Below are 22,903 nucleotides of genomic sequence, written 5' to 3'. Positions count from 1 at the left end.
TATAGAATGTATTTTAAATAAGTGAAAAATTATAATAGCTCCAGCCATAGCTCTAAATTTAGTTTTTGAATGCCACTGGGATGTGTGGCTAAAGGCAGCATGGAAACCTTCTCCCAGTTATCTCTTCTAAGATGGGTCCACACAAGAGATTGGACCACAGTGCACTGAGCATGGTATAGCATGAAAGATGGGCTATTTGAAAAAAAATAAGTGTTCCATGAACTTCAACAATGTCCAGAGTTAACTGATGTCTAATGTTTCAGTAGGCAACTTAACCCTTTTATAGCTATAATCACTTGGCATCACTAATTTCAGATTGTTTCGATGCTGCCTACTTATTTATTTGTTACTAACTGTGACCTCAAAGGGTTATTGGTTAATATGCATGACTGATCCTACTTTTACTTGTTATTTGGTATTTTTTAGCACTTTTGAACAGATTTATGCAAAACAAAAATATTTGTTCCCACTGCCACTGAATGGCTAATGTCCAAAGGAAAATTGGAAGTAAACTCCTCCTTCATATTGTTGTAACCCTGCCTTGCACCAGTGCTTGAGGTGCGCACTAGCGCACTAGTGAACGTAAACAGGAAGAGTCTAGAACGGAGAGAATAACAGTGCATCAGGGATTGTGAAGAGTCTGAATGTTTGGGAAACTAAGAGGCCAACTTTTGTGCTGCCTGAAGTTTGTAGGAGGGACCTGGAGCAAAGCGGGGAAGGCTGTCGTTGGTCCACATTCGGGTTAAGTAGCAAAGGACTGGTATACTTAGTAGTAAGACTCTGAGGAAGCTGAAGGATGAATCATCATGTTATGTGTTTACCCTAGTGAATAAACACAACTATTTATTTCCTGTTAAACTGTGTTGAGTTGCATGCCTTTTCGTTGAGTGCCTAACCTAGAGAGTTGCAACAATATCCAATGAACTTGAAGAAGTCTGTTCTTAGCTTTAGCAAGATAATTTCACTCTAGGCACAGGTATGTTGGGTCTACTGTTTTTTTTAATTTTGTTTTAGCGGCTATCCTATTTTTGTTTTGCTTAGTAACTTAAAATACAGACACTCATGGCTTTATGAAAAGATAAGCAAATATGCTTAGCATTTCCCTGTCAAGAACGATCATTTTGCACCTTACTTGATTTTTTTTTTCATTTTCTTACATAGAAATTTCTAAAAAAAAGTATAGTGTGTTATGACAAAATACAGAATTATGCCCCTCTTCTTTAGGAATGGATAGATATTGTCAGACAACTGATTAGTGAGATAAGTGTTCATTAGATAAGACAAGGTACTAACTAGGAAAAAAAAAATGGAAGGATAAATTATGATAACAGCTAATAGCCAAACCAAGACAGAATGAAATGATATTCATAACTAAAATACCTGAGAACACTTGGAGGTGGAAGTGCATTGATTACCACACCAATGACACTGGGCAATGTGACATGCTTGACAGCTGGTGTAAGTCGTACATGTTGAATTGGAATCTTTGACTGAAACAAAAAGAAGTCATGTTTAACTGCATACATATGCAGTAGTAACTAAAACTTAGGCACAAAATTTGTGTTTTTCAATCCTACAAAAGTCATAATATTTGATATGACTCACCAGAAGTACAAGAAGTGTCCCTGATGCAGGTATTGTTAGACCACTTACACTTAATGACATTCGATGTACACAGTGTCTCATTTTGAAACATATCACAAGAATCTGAAGAGAAATTTTAAAAAACTAATATAACCATTTGTGTTTAACTGTCAGTAGAAACACTAACATTGTTGCACTCCTTCAGTCGCAGAGAACTATTGTTCATCTCATAGGAAAGAGATAAAAGCCTGGGAATTAACTATGGTCAGAAGGATGTCCCCCATACAGCAGTTCCCCTTTTCTCCATGCAGCTGATGTATCCAAAGCAACTGCGGGTGTTGATACAGCTTGAGATCAGCAGCGCAACAGGTGCTGCCAATGTGTAGCACTGTGTTATACAAGCTGCCTAAGGGTTACCAGCTCCTGAATTTTACTGTGTTGACTCCCTTAGCCTTTGGTGTGTTGGGTATAGAGTGAGCAAAAAGTGGTTTGGAGTCAGAATTTTTGTTTTTCTATAAACAACCATATTAAGAATTGTTTTTGACAGCATTATAAACATACAAAGTTAAATTGTTTATGACTACACATATAGACACCTACCTAATGTAATTTTAATTAGATCTTTTAGCAGCACCGAATTGAAGCCACCAAATATATAGGCAGTGCTGAAAACAAAAGTGAATGTGACAATGAAAACAAAATTCTAATGGTTGTGTCTACATTTACATTTGTTAAATTCAAGTGTTGTTCTGTTTTCCTTTACTTCTGGGCATTCTACATAGTAAAAAATGGGCTTTATAAACTATATCAAACAACTAGAGTAGAAAAAACATTTTTGCACAACCCCTAGTTCCATGTACTGACCAAACATCTCATCATCTTTGTTTCCATACTTGTTTATTTTGATAGTAATGGCAAAACTTCTTATTGGATATTGCACAAGCTCTATTTTTTGTTAATCTTCAACACATTTTTTGTTCTTCTGCAAGATAAGGAGCTCCACTATGGGGTCATAATAATAATAATAATCTTTATTATCCGTAAGGAAATTTGTCTTACAATTTGTGCATTACACCAAACAAAAAACATTATAACTATAAGAAACCAAAGTGTACATTCACACCAGACTCACTCATAATTTACATAATAATGAATAATGAAAGCACAAATTGCATGTCGCCACAGTGCAGCGCCATTTTGAAAAAATCTGGTATGTGATCTGGTATGTAAATATCCTTTTTGTTCCTCCCCCCCCAGAAAAAAACGAATGTAGGTCCAGGGTTAAAGGGATTGTTTTGAACCCATGGTGCATCAGACTGTTGAAATCCTTAAAGTAGGTTTGTTAAATAGCATTTATGTCACATGCATAAAAGCAGAGGAAAGATATAGCCTAAGGAACATAGGAAATGTGTAAAACAATCAATGACCTCTGTATGATCCCAGCTATAGAGTTGCAAAAAGCACAACTAAAGTCATGCTTGCCGATATTGACCATACTCTTCCTTGACATCAACTTTATATTTAACTATATATTACGTCATATCTATTGTTATAGACGAATGGACAGGGGTTTTATTGATACTTTGCTTTTTTTTTTTCTAGGTTTAACAATTATGTTAACTAGGCTTATGGGGGTGCGGAACTGTGGTTGTCTGACATGACATTTATATAATGAATAATATTAAATCTAATGAGAAGCATAGCAAAAAATACTGAAAAGAAAGCATATTTAGTAATTGTCTAGTATTTGTCTCAATAAATGTAAAAAAAAAAAAAAAAAAGTCTAAAATTCACATTTGAATGATAAGAACAGAGCTTTATGTCAATATGTGAAGAGAAAAATGTGAATTGTGTAGTTGAATCTTTTGCCAATATGAGAAGAGAAAATGTTGAATTTTATGCCAATAAGTGATGATGGCCCAATGAGTTGTATGTATAAAAATGTATGCCATTATGTTATAATAGCTTGAAGAATAATGTGATAATAATGTGGGACATGGGACTGAGAAGCAAAACTTCTTGGCTACAGCTTGGAAACTTAACAAGGTGGGCTCAAATCTGAATCCCAACAAGAGCAGAGTTGTATTTGGTGAGTGCCTAAAGGCAGCATGGAAACCTTCTCCCAGATACCCCCTCCTACCACTGGTCCACAAAAGAAATTGGATCATAGAGCACTGAGCATGCTATAAATATGAAAGATGCGCTATATAAAAACAATTAAAACAAAAACAAAAAACATCTGCTAATATATAAAGGTCAGATGAGATTAAATTCTTTGTATAAAATAAGCATGTGAAAAAAAAAATACTTTTAAATATATTGTGATTTCAAAAGTATTGTTATGTACAAATAAATAAGAAACCCTACCTAGGTACTTTTTTTTCACTATCACAAACTTTTGCTAAGATATAAGCTAATGTGAAAGTACAAAACTTTGCACCTGATATACTGATTTTAGATTTTCTCAAACCAATGAAATCTCTTCAAGATAACGATTAGAAATTAATTAGGTCAATATCAGCAATATAAAGTTTAAAATACTAAACTTAATACATGAAACAATGTGAAAAGATAATTACTTACTTGTTGACTGCAATCATGGAATGACCAAAGCGATCCAAATATTCCAAATGGAGAGAAGTTGTATTGACTTTCTGCCACTGGTCACACTCTGAAATAATAAAAATCATTCAACTAGATATAAGTCTTAATTTTTATTGACAAATTAAAAAAAAAATGAAATACATGGCTTTTACTGACATTACAAAATATATGACTATTAAGTAATTAAACCAAGACATTCAAAATGAAGATTGTGTTTTAATGTTCACATAAAAAATAAAAAAAAGAAAGACAGAAAAATAAAATGCAGACAGACTCATACAAATTGACAAGACACAATGAGTATAAAATACAATTTCTATGTAATTATATACTGACAAAACTAACCTATATCATACAGCATAAAATCAGACACAAAACATTTCAGTAATGTATTATTCACAGTGTTACTGCCAAAACTGCCACCAAATGTCAACATAAAACCATTAAGAATTGCAGCAGAATGCAAGTAACGAGGCATGCCACTACTCTGCAATTTAAACCTGGGATAAGACAAAATGTAAATTTATTTCATTTAGCGACATATTTAAAAATCTAGAATGAGTTCCCTTAGCGAAAAATTCAGATTATAAATTTTAGTTTCCATAATCAAAGTAATATTTTAAAGTTCTGTACTGCATTTATGAACATAGATAACCCTTTAACCTATATGAAAAGTTACACTAATATATACAAGAAAATGAAGTTGTGGAACATTAAGCATGTAAAAGTAGTCCATTACAAATGAACTTGGTTAATTATTTTAGTCAAAATTTAAAATTATTTAGACGAAAAGGAGCTTAAATAAATGCTTTATGTTAAACATAGACAAAGGTATATAATCTTATTACAAACTTTCCTTCAAAGAATAAAGAACTTAAAATTTTTGTTTTATATTGAACCTTTCTAAAAAAAAAAAAACATCATTCGTGCAAAAAGCTTACCATTCATGGTTTTCAGGATCATAACTGTAGAGCTTGTCTGTCAGTATGGCAGTGTTGCTAGAAGAAGTCTGGTAGCCAGCATACACAAAGAACCTGTTGCTCTTCTCATCATACACACTAGTATGGGCATAGGTACCTTGGACTCTTGTGGGCACATGACTCCAATTTCTGCTTGCTGGACATGAAAATGTGTAGCTTTGTTCAGCATCAATATATATAAGTCATTTTAAAACAATTTTTGAAAGCAATACATAATGTCAGTGCTATACCAACAAAAACACAACTCTGGTATTATTTTCCATATTAGGATGGAATTAATATTTTTGTCCTCTTGTTTGTTATTAGAAAATGATATATTTGTTATAGAACTATGTTATACATGAAGCGTTCCTATATTATGATTAACTGCACAACACAAGAAATTAGTCTAAAAAAAATGATTAGACTCACTAAAGTTATACTGCATAACTTCATTGATGTAACCATAGGTGTGGCTGTAGCCAAAGAAGACCAGCATTGTGTCCTGATAAATGTGAGCCGTGTGACCTGTCACATTCCAAATACCAGGCATTAGCGGAGTCCAAATATGGGTTCCCAGATTGTAAGTCCAAAAGTCATTGACTATGTCACCTTTGTAAGTGCCACCATATAAATAAAGTGAATTCTGTCGATGAAAAAAAAAAAAGATTAATTAATAAATGTTATTAATTTGGGCCACGATGACCTGCTGACCACTTAAAAAATGCAAACTGAAACTTAATGACTATTTCACAGAGCTCGAAAAGATCTTCCTTCAGGGAACAGTGCCAGGTAAGAAGAGGAAGACAGAAAGTGATGGGAAGACAATATTGAAGAATGGATGGCATGTCATTGAAAGAGATTCTATCCTAGGCAAAAGACAGAGAGGAATGGAGAAATACAGTTGCCAGATCAAGTGTGGTGCCCCAATGGTTCAACAGACTAAGGAAGAGGTGAAGTTCAAAATTACATTCAAACTCATTGTTGGCAACCAATATTTCTATTTGCAATTTTCCAATCATAAGCTTTATAGAACTATTAGGCACTATGTTCCTACAATGTACTTAGTAACAGCCTGTTTCTACTATAGATATAGTTGCTGGAATAACCTGCCCAATGTGCAACCGAAAATTCTGGGCTCACATAGGTCTGTCTCACCAGCCACACAAAGAGGTACAAAATTGGAGTGTGATGCCCTCAGCATTACAAAAGTGGTCCTCATTGAAACACAATGGATGGACTATATATAGACTCATTTGCAGCCTATCTACCTATTAAATTATCTTATAAATTAAAGAGGTTGCTCCAAATTTTTTTTTTCTATGTACTACGCATTTCCATGTGTTAACCTAGTCATACATGTTAATTAGGAGTTTAAACATTGGTAGTGAGCTCCTTCCTTAAAAATTTAGCATAATTTCCTAAGAAATAGAAAATGTTAAGTCTGATCATTCCTTAAAAAGCTGATTACACAAAAGATATTGGTAAGTTGATCCTATTACAGTAATGCTGTTTTTTTGTTGTTGTTTTTTTACTATATTAACTGGTTTTACACCAGCTATCTCATTTGAGATCAATGACATCCATGCCACCATCTTTACTTTGACTAAAATAGGTTGTGCATGCCTGCTCCAGGTAATTTCTTGCTAAAAAACTTTGATTGAAGGTAAAATTTATATATCTTTTCTAATTTTGCGTTAGAAAGGTGTGTTTGATGAAATACTTACAAATCAATTACCATTTTTGTTGTAAGATATTAAATTTTGAAGCGCAAAATTGACTGGTCTCGTTTGATACTGCTGGTAGTATTCATTAGCAAGATTGGTCATTAGGCTTATATTATGATATAGCTGACATAGAAGAAAGCACCTGGCTAATATTTCTCTTACTCTATAGTTTAAGATTATACTAAAAAAAAAATTTTATTCTAAACAATGCTGTTAAACATAATATAGGCACTAGACGCTTTGAGCACATAAAAAAGCACAAAATAGAGCCAAAAAGAAAAACTAAACTAGATCTAATATGTTTTGAAAAGAAAGGCTTATTATTACTGAAAGGGAAGCAAATTCACCAAATTTGTCTCATGAAGACCCTCAGGTCCTAATTTTTTAGGTACAAGTATGACAAAACTAAAAGAAAAGACCCCAATGACATGTGGAACATGTGAAGTTATTAGTTACTTAAGTACAGGAGTATTTCATCATTACAGATGCACTGATGATAAAATGCATCAATTCTATAAGTAAAATTTATAAATCATCAAATAATGTGTTCCATCAAAAGTGACTTACAAATATTATATTTTTAAGTTATGTCCTTAGACTACATCTAGCCATGCTAAATTGAACAGCATTATACAAAATGATGCAATAACACTTGTACACACACCTTGTAATATACAGTTGAGTGTCCATATCTTGGCCACAATTCATGTGTAGACTGATTACCTTGAATCCATTTGTTGCTTGTTAAATTAAATCTAAGGGGGAAAAAAAAGAAAAAATTATAATTTTAGTTATTTATAACAAATAATAATAATAATAATAATAATAATAAGGCTAGTCTTCGAGTCCGAAGATTAGTGAGGAATGCAGTATTTCCCGTGGCTGCACAGTGTCAGTCCCAGCTGTGACCTACATATTTTGCCACATCCAAAGCAAGCATAACCATTGTCCACAGTTGGTCAATTTAGATTTTCTTTTCGCCGTCTGCGTTTGCCCTTGGCAGCAGATTTTCTTTTGGTCTCAGATGTGTATCCCGCGGCCTTCATGAGTGACCTCCAGCTGTCTCGTTCTAAGGCTGCATGCAACCAGGTGCTCTCTTCTATGTCAGCCAAGTAAGACGCCTACAATGGTCTTTGAAGCATTTCCTTTTGGCGCCTCTGTTACGTTGACCACCTTTTAGCACACCAAAAAAACCTGCTTTTGGCATACGTTCGTCTCCCAAATGGGATACGTGCCCTACCCAGCGTAACTGTCGGACCATAAGAAGTCCCTCTATACTGTCCATATTGGCGTTCGCAAGGATATCGCTGTTTGTAGTGCGGTCTTGTCACCGTATGTCCATGATGGAGGGCAAGCATCTTTGGTGGAAGAGCTCAAGAAATCTTAGATGTTTCCTGTATAGTGTCCATGTCTCAGAGCCATACAGAAGGGTTGAGAGAACCACCGCCTGGTAGACACTGATTTCTGTAGGCAGTCCGCCAAACTCTCGTCTGAAAGCGCCCAAAAGCAGTTATCAACTTCCCTTGAAAGTGAGGCATCATTTAAAACTATCCTACCTAGATATGTGAAGTGGTCTACCACATTAAGGGGCTGTGTTTTTTTATTGGGCAACTTCTGGAACATGACTTCTGTTTTCCCAAGGTTTATAGATAGACCGAAAGAGGCGGCAGCATATGCAAATTCATTTACCGCATTCTGGAGGTCATGTTCATTGTGAGCTATCAGGGCGCAATCATCGGCATAGAGAAGCTCCGTTATGATCATCTCCTTTGCCTCTCGGTTAGAGCGACACCACCCATTTTAAATATTTCAGTGGGAAATCCATCAGAGCCAGGTGCCTTGTGTTTTTTTAGTTTAGATATTGCTGTCTCAATTTCCTCAGATGTCGGTGGGTCGTCGAGCTCCTCTCTCATAGTTTTCTGGGGGACATTTGCCAGCGATTCATCCGATACGTGCGTTTTATCACCAAACAGCATACTTAACAAAATAAATATAAATTATCTATGTTGGTCACACTCTGTACTGCAGTGCTAAACAACTTAAGAGAACAGGACACTATATTTCCTTGGCAGTCTGCAAAAAGAGTTTACAGCTCAGCAGCAAAAAACTGGCTAGAAGAAGAAGAATCTTTGTTGGTCATAGTTTAAAACATTTTAAATTATATCAATTCTATTTCCACTTACAATCATAAGAGAAAAGAGAAAGAAACATCCTTTTTTTGTGTGTTCCCTTTCCTGTGTTAACAAATAGTTTTAAAAAATTAATTTAAGTGCCATTTCAGACCTTGTGATCTATGTGGCAGATGATGTAAAGCTCAGCTGTTTCTATGGCCTATGTGTTAACATAGGGTCTCGTATAAACAGCACACCAAAAGCCTTTAATTTCCTGAACTAATTACATGTACCCAGCAGAGTTGTAGTTTCCTAAAAAATCCAGACTATATAAATATCCCAGAATTGAACTCAAGTCAAGCACTTTATCACTAGACCATCATGCCTATTTAACAAATTGCATTACTTTTTTGTATACATAGAAATAGTGAAATAATTTGCATGTTGTTTTTTTTTTCAAAATGCTATTTGTAGCCAACCAGACATTCTCTTCAAGGAAAGAGATCAGGGTTGTCATTGAATTTTATAAAATAATGTGACACTAAGTGCTAGAACAAATGTTATCATGAATTAAGAAGCAAACTAGCGAACAGAGTGATCTAGTAAAAATTTTTTTAACAAATGTAAAGAAGAAAAAATGCTAACATGATGACATTTAAAAACATGAGTATCATCTCTCTAATGTTCACAAGTCTAAAAAAAACAACATACCAAGCTATAGTCGATACAAGGTGTCGGTACATGCTAAAAGTCCTTAATACTTACATAAACATATTGTTACTTTCATTGTAATCTCTCATTCTGTAACCACCCAATATAAACAATAAATCTGATTGGTCAAAGACTAGGGAGAGAGAAGCTCTTCCTGTAAGTCCCTCAGGCTGAAAAGGCTTCTGCACTTGAATATTGAGACCACCACTACTAAGGTTACAGCTATTACCTGAGACAAACATAAAAAACAATAACTTTAATAAATCATATAGAATGAAACAAATAATATAATTTTAAAAAAAAGATAACAAATAATGTATAATGATTCATATTGATAAAAATTTAAAAAAAAATTATAATATAGGTATAAGGGAGCCTCTGCAAGTAACCACAATCCATTCTGGAAAGTTGGTCGGTACCCGAAATGTTTAGTATCCAAAACATTTTTCCACATAACAAATAGAGAATATAGATTTAATTGGTTCCCAGCTTGCTAATATATGAAAGTTACAAGGTATATTTTTTAAATAAGAACAGTTACAATACAATATATATGTAGTTAAACATTAAAAAAAGACATTTAAGCATGACAAATCATTAACTACGATGCTAACACCTTTAAACTGTTTCTTACGTTCAACACATTTTCTACATAATCCATAATATGGTGTCTTTGCTTTGTTTAAGTACTCACTCCTTTAATACAAGATAAGTGATGCTTAACCACAGATAACTTCTGTTAACAGACACCCTAAGCTTTAAAATGTTTACCAGTATAACCAGGGTTACAGATACAGCTGTCTTGAATGCAATGACCCTTGTCAGAACAATTGTTTGGACAATAAGTGATTGGTATGTCACAGTGGATACCAGTCCACCCGGCAACACAATTACAGGAGCCATTGGTACACTGTCCATTTTCAGAACACTCCAAGTCACAATCATCAATGCTATAAGAACCACAAAAGCAAAATAAAACTTAGTGATGTACAGATAAACACATGATATTTAATCACAATATGCAATTATGAAGAGTTTGTTATTTAATGTCTACTTTTATTTTATTGTAACTGATGCCATAAAAGTAGAATATTTTAAGTTAATAATTAGATATATTTGTACATAATGCTCTACACTCTGCACACTGATATGGAAGCTTGTTGTTTTTTTTGCTAACATCTTTGCTTAATCTATAAAAAAAAATGCAACAGTCTAGTTTTGACTCGTCTGGAGGTTTTTTTTCCATCGAGCGCCTCCCCAGGTGGCATACAGGAAAATGCCCTCCATATATGGGAGGTACAAGGACCAAAATCAATTTTGTCGCCTTACAGGAAGTGGAGGGACCAATAAAGGCTAGGGTCCCTTACCCAAAAGTAAAGGCAGCTATGCAGAGAGCTGAAAGGGGCAGCCCCCAGCCCCCCAGGTGGTTGTGTGCAGGGCTAACAACCTAGCCATATAAAAAATATTGTTACAAAAGCTAAAACACATGAAAAACCGGACAGATCACAATGGAAAACTACCTATGCCTGGAAATGGACATGATTTTTGTTTTGCGACATGGAACATGCTAAACCTGTTTAGAGCTGGTATGCTAGCCCAACTCACGGAAGTGTTGAAGAAATATATTATACCTCTTGTAGCACTACAGGAAATAAGGTGGCAAGACTCTTGACAATCTTAAAATTAAGGAATATACACAATATTTTGCAGTGGTGGCAACACCAACAACTTAGGCACAGGATTTGCTGTCAAAAAGGAATTGGTTGGAAATGCTATTGGATTAAAACCTACAAATGATAGACTCTGCTTACAATGTGTAAGATGGAAATTTTTAAACATATCAATGTTAATGCCCCTACTGATATTGCAGACCATTACATTAAAGAAATAAAGCATACTATTAAAAGAAGAGCAGGAGTGGGATTAAGCAGAAGCACAGGAGAACCGGATAATATGGTGACAAATGCAGATGTGTTATAAATGAGAAAAATAATGCTCAGATAATAATGCTACAGAGAGAAACCTGAAACACCAAATAGCAATACAATGAAACAAGAAGGGACACAAAAGTTGTCAGAAAGAAAAAAATGGGAATGGGAAACATCTAAAATCACTTGAAGACTTACCAAGAGAGGGGGATGTGAGAGGAATGTACATAAAAATAATGATGAAAAGAATGGATTTCAAGCTAGATCACACATAAATGAGAACTGACCACATAAAGCAGCTGGATAATGGAGATGTGTTCCGAATACTTTGAGGAGTTCCTAAATGCAATTAAAGATGGAGCCAATGGAGAATATGAACTGCCTCATGGAGGACCGGATGTGTTAGTAAACCTACCAACACTGAGTGAAACATCAGAAATAATTAGGACCATTAAGAACCACAAAGCACCAGGAGATAATCAAATTACAGTAAAACTAATTAAATATGGATGAAAAGACCTCCATTCACAAATACATGGAACAAGATCAAGAATTTGGGAAGAAATAGTTCCAACAGAATGGGAATCAGCACTAATAATCTTAATACACAAAAAAAAGATCCTAAATAAAGTGCTGTAATTACAGATGAATCTCTATCTTAAACTTACTAAGCTTATTACTAAGAGACTTGAAAAGAATGAAGAAATCATAGGTGACTACCAATGTGGTTTCAAGCCTAATAGATCCACAACTGATCACATTTTCACCCTAAAATGTATACTAGAAAAATGATATGAATATAGTATACCAGTACACCACCTCTATGTTGACTATAAAATGACACAGACAACATAAAAAGGAAATATCTCTGAAATATCTCTATGAGAAACAAAAGGATTGTGGAATACCCAATAAACTGATAAGACTTTTACATATGACATTAAACAACTCAAAAAGTAGTCATAATACAGGAAGAACTTTCATGAGAATTTATTAATTAAATATGTATTAAGGCAAGGAGACTCACTTTGATGCACTCACTCAATCTGACTCCAGAGAAAGTAATAAGGAATATACATATAAGCACAGGAGGAACAACTACTAACTACTTCAGAAGAGAAAACAGGTCTGCAACCAAAAGGAACGATATACAGCCAATCTCTACAATAGCTCTACATATACAGATGACATTGCCTTATTGAGTAAAGACACATCTGATCTTACTAGAGCTTTCACATAATAGGAAGAAGCATATCAACCAGCTGGACTTGAGATAAATGACAGGAAAACCAAGTATATGATATTATGACAAGAGCCGATCAGGCAGAACAATATATTAAAAATTACTGACCACAAGTGTGAAAGAATACTTAGTCAATACAATACATTCTAAAAATGACCTTGTGACAGAAATAAAGGAATGACTAGCAGCAGGCGACAGGGTATTCTAAAGTAACCAACACATACTTAAAAGTAAATGTATATCAAGGAAAACAAAGAAAACTATTTACAAAAGCATCATAAGACCAGTGAAACCTGGACAAAAACAACAGAAAATCAGCTAAGTACTTTTTAGAAAAAAATGCTATAAAAAAAAAATACAAGATGAAACTGGATGGTTATCATGTACCAGTCAGAAGATATACCTATTACCAGGTGGGAAGCGTGGTCGAGAGGCTAAGTGCGCTTAAACTTGGCTTAGCTTGGCTACCTATTAAGGGGGCTCGAGGTTCGACACCCGACTCAAGCAGAGTTGTGTTTACTGAGTGTCCAAAGGCAGCACGGAAAACCTTCTCCAAGATACCCCCTCCCCCCACTGGTCCACAAATGAGATTGGACCATAGCACTCTGAGCATGCTATATAAGCATGAAAGTAGCGCTATATAAAAGCTATAATTATTATTATATGAAGACGGAAATAAAAAAATTATGTCACAACCAACCATCCCTCATGTGTATTATAGCAAATTCACTTATTTTTCTTTATATTCCTTTGCTTTGAAGCCAGCCTAATATCATAAACAAGATAACTTGGTCTACATTCTTTTTAATCTTTATTAGTCAGGAGTGAAGACAATATGGCAAATCAATAATTTTATAACTTGTTCCTGTTACACTCTCTTATTTATGCTTATGTATTTACACATTTACCTGTTTTTTCTGGGTCACAAGATAAATAGTCATATTATAAATAGATAGTAACAAAATTACTGAATGCTTTACCTTGATTGTGAGCAATAAGTCAATGATAATGTGGTGAACAATGTTATGATTTTGATGGTTCTAATACAAATTGAGCAATGGGACATATTAAAAAATGAAAGTTTGATGTAGTATAATTTGTAAAAGTGCATTATATTGTTATAATTATTTCTAATTGCAAAGTGATGAATTTTAATTTGGATTTTTTATTTGTACATATGTTCTTGATTTTCTAATGTGAGGAGTATCTGTTTGTTTTACATGTTTCGGATGTTCCTTCAGAGTTGAAGATAGTTTACTTCCTAGTCCAAACCACCCACACGATGACAGGGGATGGGAGTGGGCAGGGTTTGAACCCGAGACCATCGATAAATCCGAACGACAGTCCAGCGCGCAAACCATACAACCAGGCAGTCATCCTATCTTATTTATAAGAATAAAAAAAATATTTACTACAAGTCATTCCACTATTTTATATTGTCATCCTCTATACTGTCTACAAACCAGTCAAACAATAAGCTATTGTGCCTCTAATTGTTGTCATCCTGCAACAGTCTAATTGAATCATTTGTCAATGCTAACTTGTTTTAAAAATCATCCCTCACTACATTGAAAACCTATCTCATTTCAATCCAAATTTTTTTTGGCCTTCACAATTTTCTCTTACATACTTGTAATTAAAGGATAACTATTTAAAATAAAATAATAAATATTTAAAATGTTAACTTGTTTCTATTAAGTAAGGTGACTTGTTTGAATTTTTCTTTAAATGTCAGTAATTTTTAACTTTTTCTTTGATATTTTTCTCTCTTTCAAAGTATGGATGTTCCTTTAAAAAAAAAAAAGATCGTTAGATAATACTGCCTCATTCTCAAAAAGATGAATACAAAAATGTTATTGTTCAAAACAATGTTATATTATATCCAGTGGACCATGTTTGCTAAGAATGAGAAACACAACAAGAACTTACTCATATGATATATTAAATCCAGGTAATGTGAAGGCAGCATCACTATAAAAGTGAATAAACACATACTGGCTTGACATTTTAAACTTTAATCCAGGATTTGACTTTAACACACCACTGAAAGAAAGAAATCAGTTGATATGTTTCGGAAACCAAATATAATTCAATAATTGTTTATGAATAAGTTACAAAATTACACTATAAAAATCATTTAGAAATTTCAAATTAAACTTCTTTTAGTTTGGAACACTTTTGAAAGACAAAAATGAATACAAAATACTGTTAATTACTAATAGTTTAAGGTTCCACAGGATTGTATATATTGTCTACAATGAAATAACCAATTAACTTATATAACATTGGCTTTTTAGTAGGAAATTTTGTAGAGTAACTATTAAACAATAGTTTCATTAAAAAAAATATTTATTTATTTGAAGATTTTTATATCCCTACCCAAACCTGCTGCAGTAACACAGGGGATTGTGGTGGGCAGAGTTTGAACCCGGTTTCTTTAAATAAATGTATAGAAAGGGTCTTAGCCATTTAATTCAACAAATTCTGTCATCTTGAATCTTTACAGCTGATTGTCAACAGGCTAGTTCAGGAAGTCATAAATTGTGCACCCTAATAAAACTCACCTCCATTTAAAAGAACACACCAACAGGCATGATTTATGTTGTCACCAGAGTCAATTCCTCTAGATGACATTAGTTTTATTATTTAAATATCCATATTTTTTCACTTTCGTGTCTGAACAAATTTTTGCCAATGGGGTAGAGTTATTATTTGCCAATAGTTAGAAGTATTATTATTCATTTGTTGCTAGTATATGGAAATCTCTAAACTTAAATATGAGACCCTGTCTCAATGTACTGAGGCTGCAAATATCTTTTTTCTTTCCTTATAGCTGTTATTATCTTTCTATTTTATAATGCGACTGTTGGTAGCACAACTATCCTCAATGGTATTAGCCCATTTATGCTGACTGATCCATTATTGAAAAACCAACCCCAAGGTAGTTATTTATACCTTATCGATCAAGGCCACTAGAGGAATGTGATTTTTGTTTATTCACGTAAGCAAGCGTTCTTGGGATACTGATACCCCTTATCATGCTGTGCACAGTTTGTCACAGCATTACAGAGATTGGTGCCCTGTGGCCTCCTCAAAAAAATAATGAAATTTTCTGTGTATCTGAAGGCAAAGGAAATATAAATTTCCTGAATTATGTCATGTACTAACTATTTCTTTTCCAATTATTTATATGTAATAGTGATGCTGTCATACTGTAAAAAGAAACTAAATAAGTTATCATCATTGTATTAGTTATAAACTTCTAATTGTGCATGTTCCATTTTTGGAACACTAGGCAAATCCAGTACCAGTATCACTAATAACAGCTATTTCTTTTAAACCTATAGAATCTCTCTAAAATCTCTGTCTACACCTCCCATAAAATGGTTTTAGACTCTGATTATGTTTTCATCAGCTTTGTCTACACCTCCCATGAAGCACTAGTACAAATTTGTCCACCTAGAATAGAAAGCTACAGTAATTCTTTTTAACATGACTTGTTTGTCAAGAATTCTCACATACTTTTGCATATATGTGTTTGTTTTTGTTGTTTATATTGTAGAAAATAATTTTTCCATTTGTATAAATCAATCTAATTATCATGCACACAACTATATTTTATAATAAATTGTACAAATAAATTGTAAAAACATAGTCTTTTAAATGTCTAAAAACATGACTTGTTTATTTGACTCATACTAAAATTTATTTCAAGACAGTTTGATCATTAATGTTATTTGTCTTTAAAATACAAAACAAATAACATCAATAAAACATTAAAATGTTAAACTAGTAAAATTTGAAAGTTTGTATTTTAGTAGCAATATCTCAAAATGAAAACATTTAGATCTCTAATATTTTAAATCAAAAATTGTTAAAGTTCTTGTAAAGTCTTGACAATTACAAAATAAAGAAGTAGTGAGCTTTTAAAATCTAGGTGAGTCAAACTATTTGATGTTTCATTTATGTTTAAATTTTGTTATATAAGCTTTTTTCACCAGTTGAAACTGGAACACTTATATTTAATGTCAAATTAAAATTCAATGTCATCATTATATAAATGTAATTTTTTAAATGACTGTATTTTATCTTATCTTATGCAGATGTTACTTCAAAAAAGAAGATGATTTAATATTTTATTTTTTTCATAGTGTTTTTATGTATTTATGAGTCATGTATTTACTTAAGTGCTTATGTAGTGACTCATTGTTACCTGTATGCTGCTACTAAAGGAGAAAATGCTGAATCTCCATCATGTATGTACAAGTGATCCCAAATACATTCTGTTATAAACTCATTCAATTTAAAATGCACTCTAGAATTTTCTTTTTCTGCTTTCAGAAGCCAACTGCAAGTTGACTCTTGAGAATAGTTTCCAGAACCATCGTAGAGAACACCTTGCAGCCTAAACTTTCCATCTCTTGAGCTAAAAGAAATGATAAAGAGTTATGGTTTGGGATTCTCTGGAGTACTTTAAATAATGTTAAATTTAAAAGAAAATATAATTATTAAATATATATATATTTTTTCCCCAAGCACCCTAACACTGAACACCCTAACACTGTAGCTATAGCAACAAAATGAAAGACTTAGAATATTTATAAAAATACAGTTTAAGTCATATTTATATAGAAATATAAAAATATATATAAATATATATTATATAACATCTAAAATTTAGAAGTTATTTATATATATTCTATTAGATTTTTTTATTATTATTATTATTAGAATAGATCTAGAATTTAGTAAGATTCTGTAAACAACTAAAAAATAAGACTCTAAGATTTATATTAGTGCGCCCCACCCCGCATAACAATGAAAAATATTTTGGTTGCGTCCCCAAAGCCAGCTGGGGTCTAGAGGAGGGTTTAAAGGATGTAATGAAAAAGAAAAGAGAATTACAAAATATTAACACAATTGTCCAGTTTTTCTTTAAATATATCTATATTATAAAGTAGAATGTGAGGTGTATGTATGTATGTATGTATGTATGTATGTATGTTACTTATAGACATCAAAACCGCTTGACCAATCTTGATAAAACTAGGCAGGAATGTTCCTTGGGTACTAACTTAGACCGTAGTGTATGTATTGTAGCCCTAAAACAAACTTAAGACCCTCAAAAAAAAATAAAGTTGTCCAACTCTATTACAGCTATAGTATTTTATGGATCTAGGCCATGTCTACAATGTAGACACGAGAAAAGATCGAAAGGATTTATACCTAGATCTAATTTTAAGAAATACACTTTGCGCAGATAGTTTTTTACTTTGACACATGAAAATACAAAAGAAGATCCATTGATTTCATTAAATAATAAAATTAACCTTCAATTTTGTGTTTCAAAAGCATTTTTTACATAAATTAGTTCCTTATATCTGTGACTACAGATTTCCCGACGAACATTCTTTCATTAGACAATACCGTAATGAATCGCGTACTAAATATTAATTCGTTTAATAGTTTACTTTATAATCCCATCCCTAGATCTAAAACTCTAATTCAACTCTAAGATGATAAAACTTCTCTTCGCACAGATAGTTTTATACTTTAACACATAAACATATTAATTAAAGTCCATTCATTTCATATTTTGATCAAATAAACATTCAAATTTGGTTTTCTAAAGCTACATTCATTTACGAAAGCTGCGAAGCCGAGTTGAGATAGGCCTAGATCTATATTCATTCATGAATCGCGTACTAAAAATTATTTCGTTTAATTGTACACTTTATAATCCCATTCATTTAACAAAGCTATCGCTCTTTTTGTTTTTAATAGATAAGAATGTATCGACTTCAGGTAAACCCATTTTCGCAAAACTAATTTTATTTTCGTAGCGAAAGAGAAATAACGTGAAAGGATCATTAGCTAAGTTTAACATACATCTAAATCCAATCCACTAGATTATTCAAAAGCATTTTTTTTACATAAATTAGTTCCTGATATCTGTGACTACAGATTTCCTGGCGAACATTCTTTCATTAGACATTACCAAATGGTTACACATTAACACATCTCTCTACTGAGTCTATTCCTAGGCCTAGATCTAAAACTCTTATTGAACTCTAAGATGATAAAACTTCTTTTCCCAAAGATAGTTTTATGCTTTAACACATAAACATACTAATTATTGTCCATTCATTTCATATTTTAATCAAATTAACATTCAAATTTGTTTTTCTAAAGCATTTTTAATACATTCTTCGCTGTTTGCTGAAGCTGCGTAGCCGTGTTTAGATAGGCCTATATTCATTCATGAAAAAAAGTTCAGCACAGAATGAAATCTATTAAAGCCAATTTTTAACTCTAGATTAGTGTAGATTTAGATCTATGTCTACCTGAAGATCTACTTTATACATATGAACATACAAAATTTAGTCTATTCATCTCAAATTTTAATCAAATATATGTAGGCCTAAAAGCAAATGTTTTAATTTGAAAAAAAAAAAATGGGTTTAAGCCTATTAGCTATTTTGATTTGATAGCTTCATTCACACTATTTTTACATTGACACATTCGCTTTACTTATTACATTATTATTTCGTTTAATTGTTTACAAAACACTCTCAGTGACTATATCGAAAGTAATGCGGTGGGAAGCGTGGTCGAGAGGCCAAGAGCGCTTGAACTTGGCTTGGCTACCTAGAAGGGGGCTCGAGGTTCGACATCCGACTCGGGCAGAGTTGTGTTTACTGAGCGCCTAAAGGCAGCACGGAAAACCAACTCCTAGATACCCCCTCCCCCCCACCGGTCCACAAATGAGATTGGACCAAAAGCGCTCTGAGCATGCTATAAGCATGAAAGTAGCGCTATATAAAAAGCTATAATAATAAAGACCTGCGGGTCGCGGGTAACATATGTCTAGTATATGGCGGAAAACAGATTCTCTATTGAAAATTTATGCATTTTTCGAGTTCAATATTCATTATCTCTGAATATAGACCATCTGTGGTATATTTGCTTTTACTGATGGATAGATCTATGTTTCTGGAAGCTTCATTAGCAAAATTTTTTTGAAATTCGTTTTTATATGGAATTTGTGCATTTGTGAATATCATGAAGTATTGCCAAAAAGACAGACAACATTTACTTCTGGATTTATGTGATCCCATTTCAAAAGGTAAGAAACATATTTTAGAAATATAACTCATGTATAAAATACATACTTAGTATTTAAAAATGATTGTTATACACCATAAAGAAAAAAAAAAGTAAATAAAATGCTTCTTTTGTCTTAAATTTGAAAAAAAATAGCCTCGATGCAATTTTTGAAGTTGTGATGTCGCCAAACAATGTGTACATTTTTTTTTAAATATAATTTACATTTTGCCGATGTTCGTTGCAAAACACTTATTTTTGTATTTCTATCATCATAATTAATTATTTTTTTTTATTTTTTGGTTATTTAAAATAAAAAAATATTTATAAAATCTCGTTTTTTTAAACACCAATCAGAATGGAGGTCGCCGGAATTGACTTCATGACCTCCCATTCAAAGTGCTTTTTTATTTGTCATTCGCTTAGAAATATTCGAAGCGATAATTCTAGCAAAGGTAATTATAGACAGAATCTATTACAGATAATTCAGTTCATAATATCAACTGCTTAGTTAATTATTCTGCTTTAATAATAGGATGTCGTTTTCTTCAATAATTAACTTCAAGGACGGGAACACGGGTATCAATCTTTAGCCAGGCGCGCGCGATAAAAAAAAACAAACACACGTTTTGACTTAGTCAACCTGAAGGCGCACCTCTGAATTGAGATCTTAGTCTGTAAAAGCTAAAAACCTATAATTTTTAAATTAATATCGACTATTACGGCAATTATTTTACTTTAATATTGGTGCATTGCATGCGTCATAAAATCGGCCCGGCAATGCGATGTTTCAGCGCGAGGGGGGGGGGGGCACATTTTGAACTTAGATTTTAGATCTAAATTAATCTATCTCTAGATCTATAATAGTTTCTACAGATCTATAAAGACTAGATCTTAACCATATTTTTAAATCAATCTAGCGAAATGCTTTTAGATTAGTTAGACATAGATCGATCTCTAGGTCTAGGACTAGATCTAGGTCACTGGACTTAGACTCCGAGATTAGATTAGTCTAGAGTCTAGATCTAGTCAATCTAGTCATTAGAGTTAATAAGCGTGAAATTATTTAAATATTTACTGATCTAGATCTAAATTCTCTTATCAAGATAGATTAGATCTAGAACTAGATGATTTAGATCTATATTTATATATAATATATAGTCATTTCTAGTAGATAGTCAAGTAGCGATGTACACACGTGGATCAAGAATCAAGACCCTAGTGACTAGTGACCTAGTCTAAGTCTAAATGTAGACTCTAGGTCTTAGATCTATATAATTTATATAGCCTTATATCTACGTCTAAATATAATTCATAGTAAGACTTAGGACAAGATTTTAACATGGAAAAAAATCGAGATCTAAATCTACTATCTAGATCTAGTCATTTGTAGATCTAGTAACTAGTACTACTAGTAGATAGTCAATTAGCGATGTACACGTGTGGATCTAGGAATCTAAATGTAGATTTTATATATCTAAATCTAATTCATAGGATCTTATAAACTCAGTAGGGTTAAATTAGATCTGATCTCTAGATCTACATCTTAAATTACTTAAAGTTAAATCTTAAAGATTAATCTAGATTTAGATAGAGACTAACTCTACTACTCTAGTCACTCTAGACTGATCTTCTCTAGATCTATCTAAAATCTAAGTCTGGTTACACTAGTCTGACTAGTAATAAATAGTTACAGTGACTGTGTAAGTGATTATCATCATCATCATGTTAGTTTACGGTGTATTGACGGTATTTACTTACCTGACTTTTCCTTTGCATTTGTTACACAACTCTCCATCCCATCCTGGATCACAAAAGCATTTACTCTTATTACAAATACCTTGTTCACAATTTACACAGCTGGATGACTGAGAATTAACAAATTCCAGGAATATTGATACAAATATTATCCCTACAATCATGTGTGAGAAATATAATACATCCAAAGTCCTTTTGCACTTTCGTCTACTATTTGGTAAACATATTGAGGCAGCCATTTTGAAATAAAATTAGGAAAGTTAAATTTAGTAACACTAGGTTTTTAGTTATCCTAGTTTCTCTAATAGATCTAGATCTAGATTTAGACTATGATAGATTTAGACCAAGACTAAACTCGAGTTGAGAAAGAATCTTACTGTAGGCTATCTAAATAGACATTCTAGATTCTATGTGTATTTTAGATCTAGAATTAGACCTAGAAACTAGATCTATATCATTATATCATGATATTTTTTACTTGCAGCAGCATAGTCCATTAGATTTACTACAAACATTCACCGTATAGAATAGTATAGATTATATCCCACAGCTGTCGAGTCAAGACTTGGGATTTCTCCTCATATCTTGGGATTTGGGTGTTGCACAATTGAGATCTTGGAAAACATTAAACAATGTAACTACTAGCGAAAGCAAGGTTGAAGAAGTGATTTCAATTTTTTTTTATTTGTTGTTGTTTTATTTAAAATTATTAAATAATAGTGTGTGTTATTTTTTTTTAAGAACTCATAGTGAAAATTTGAATTTTGATTAGACATTTGCAGCCAGTGCCTACGCCTATTCTTCGACTAGTGAGGCGACTGGCTTGTCACTAGTATTTATTATTAAAGATACTGGACGAACATAGATTTAATTGATAACACTGCTAATAGGCCTGCACATGAGCTTTACTACAAAAACTTTATTGTTATAAAAAAAAAATCACTCAAACATCATATAACTTCAATATTATACTTCTGGCCTTACTTGATCTAATTGGACTTAAACTGGGACTAAATCAGAATTCCACCCTAACTACCCCTACCTGACCTACCCTTGCTCTCTCCCCTCCCCTGTCAGTCTCTAGTATTTGGGCAAATAGTTGTCTCCCCGCAGTTGTCCCTCTTGTGCAGATGTGACTTCTGCTACTTGTGATGTTTCTATTTATGCTAACCAT

General features: G+C 32.9%; 1 protein-coding gene across 2 annotated transcripts in view; it reads right to left on the bottom strand.

The window, feature by feature from the left end:
* LOC106062046 (attractin-like protein 1) overlaps positions 1–22,192 on the bottom strand; it is a 49,732-nt gene extending 27,540 nt beyond the window's left edge. Inside the window, exons 1-13 of one of the 2 annotated variants that reach the window (XM_056018488.1) lie at positions 21,733–22,192; positions 17,081–17,293; positions 14,797–14,910; positions 10,468–10,646; positions 9,751–9,925; positions 7,539–7,629; positions 5,580–5,793; positions 5,130–5,304; positions 4,534–4,688; positions 4,168–4,255; positions 2,185–2,249; positions 1,606–1,707; positions 1,381–1,490 (exon numbers count right to left, since the gene is read on the bottom strand). In XM_056018488.1, coding sequence (XP_055874463.1) covers positions 1,381–1,490; positions 1,606–1,707; positions 2,185–2,249; positions 4,168–4,255; positions 4,534–4,688; positions 5,130–5,304; positions 5,580–5,793; positions 7,539–7,629; positions 9,751–9,925; positions 10,468–10,646; positions 14,797–14,910; positions 17,081–17,293; positions 21,733–21,968 — 1,917 coding nt within the window. In that variant the 5' untranslated portion in view covers positions 21,969–22,192. The remainder of the gene's footprint in view (positions 1–1,380; positions 1,491–1,605; positions 1,708–2,184; positions 2,250–4,167; positions 4,256–4,533; positions 4,689–5,129; positions 5,305–5,579; positions 5,794–7,538; positions 7,630–9,750; positions 9,926–10,467; positions 10,647–14,796; positions 14,911–17,080; positions 17,294–21,732) is intronic. The other variant, XM_056018489.1, reaches the window with a different exon arrangement.
* Positions 22,193–22,903: the final 711 nt, after the last annotated feature.

The sequence above is a fragment of the Biomphalaria glabrata genome, chromosome 1 (assembly GCF_947242115.1).
Source record: "Biomphalaria glabrata chromosome 1, xgBioGlab47.1, whole genome shotgun sequence".
Lineage (NCBI taxonomy): Eukaryota > Metazoa > Mollusca > Gastropoda > Planorbidae > Biomphalaria > Biomphalaria glabrata.
Note: the sequence above shows the minus strand (reverse complement) of the source record. Positions and strands in the feature narration are given on the sequence as shown.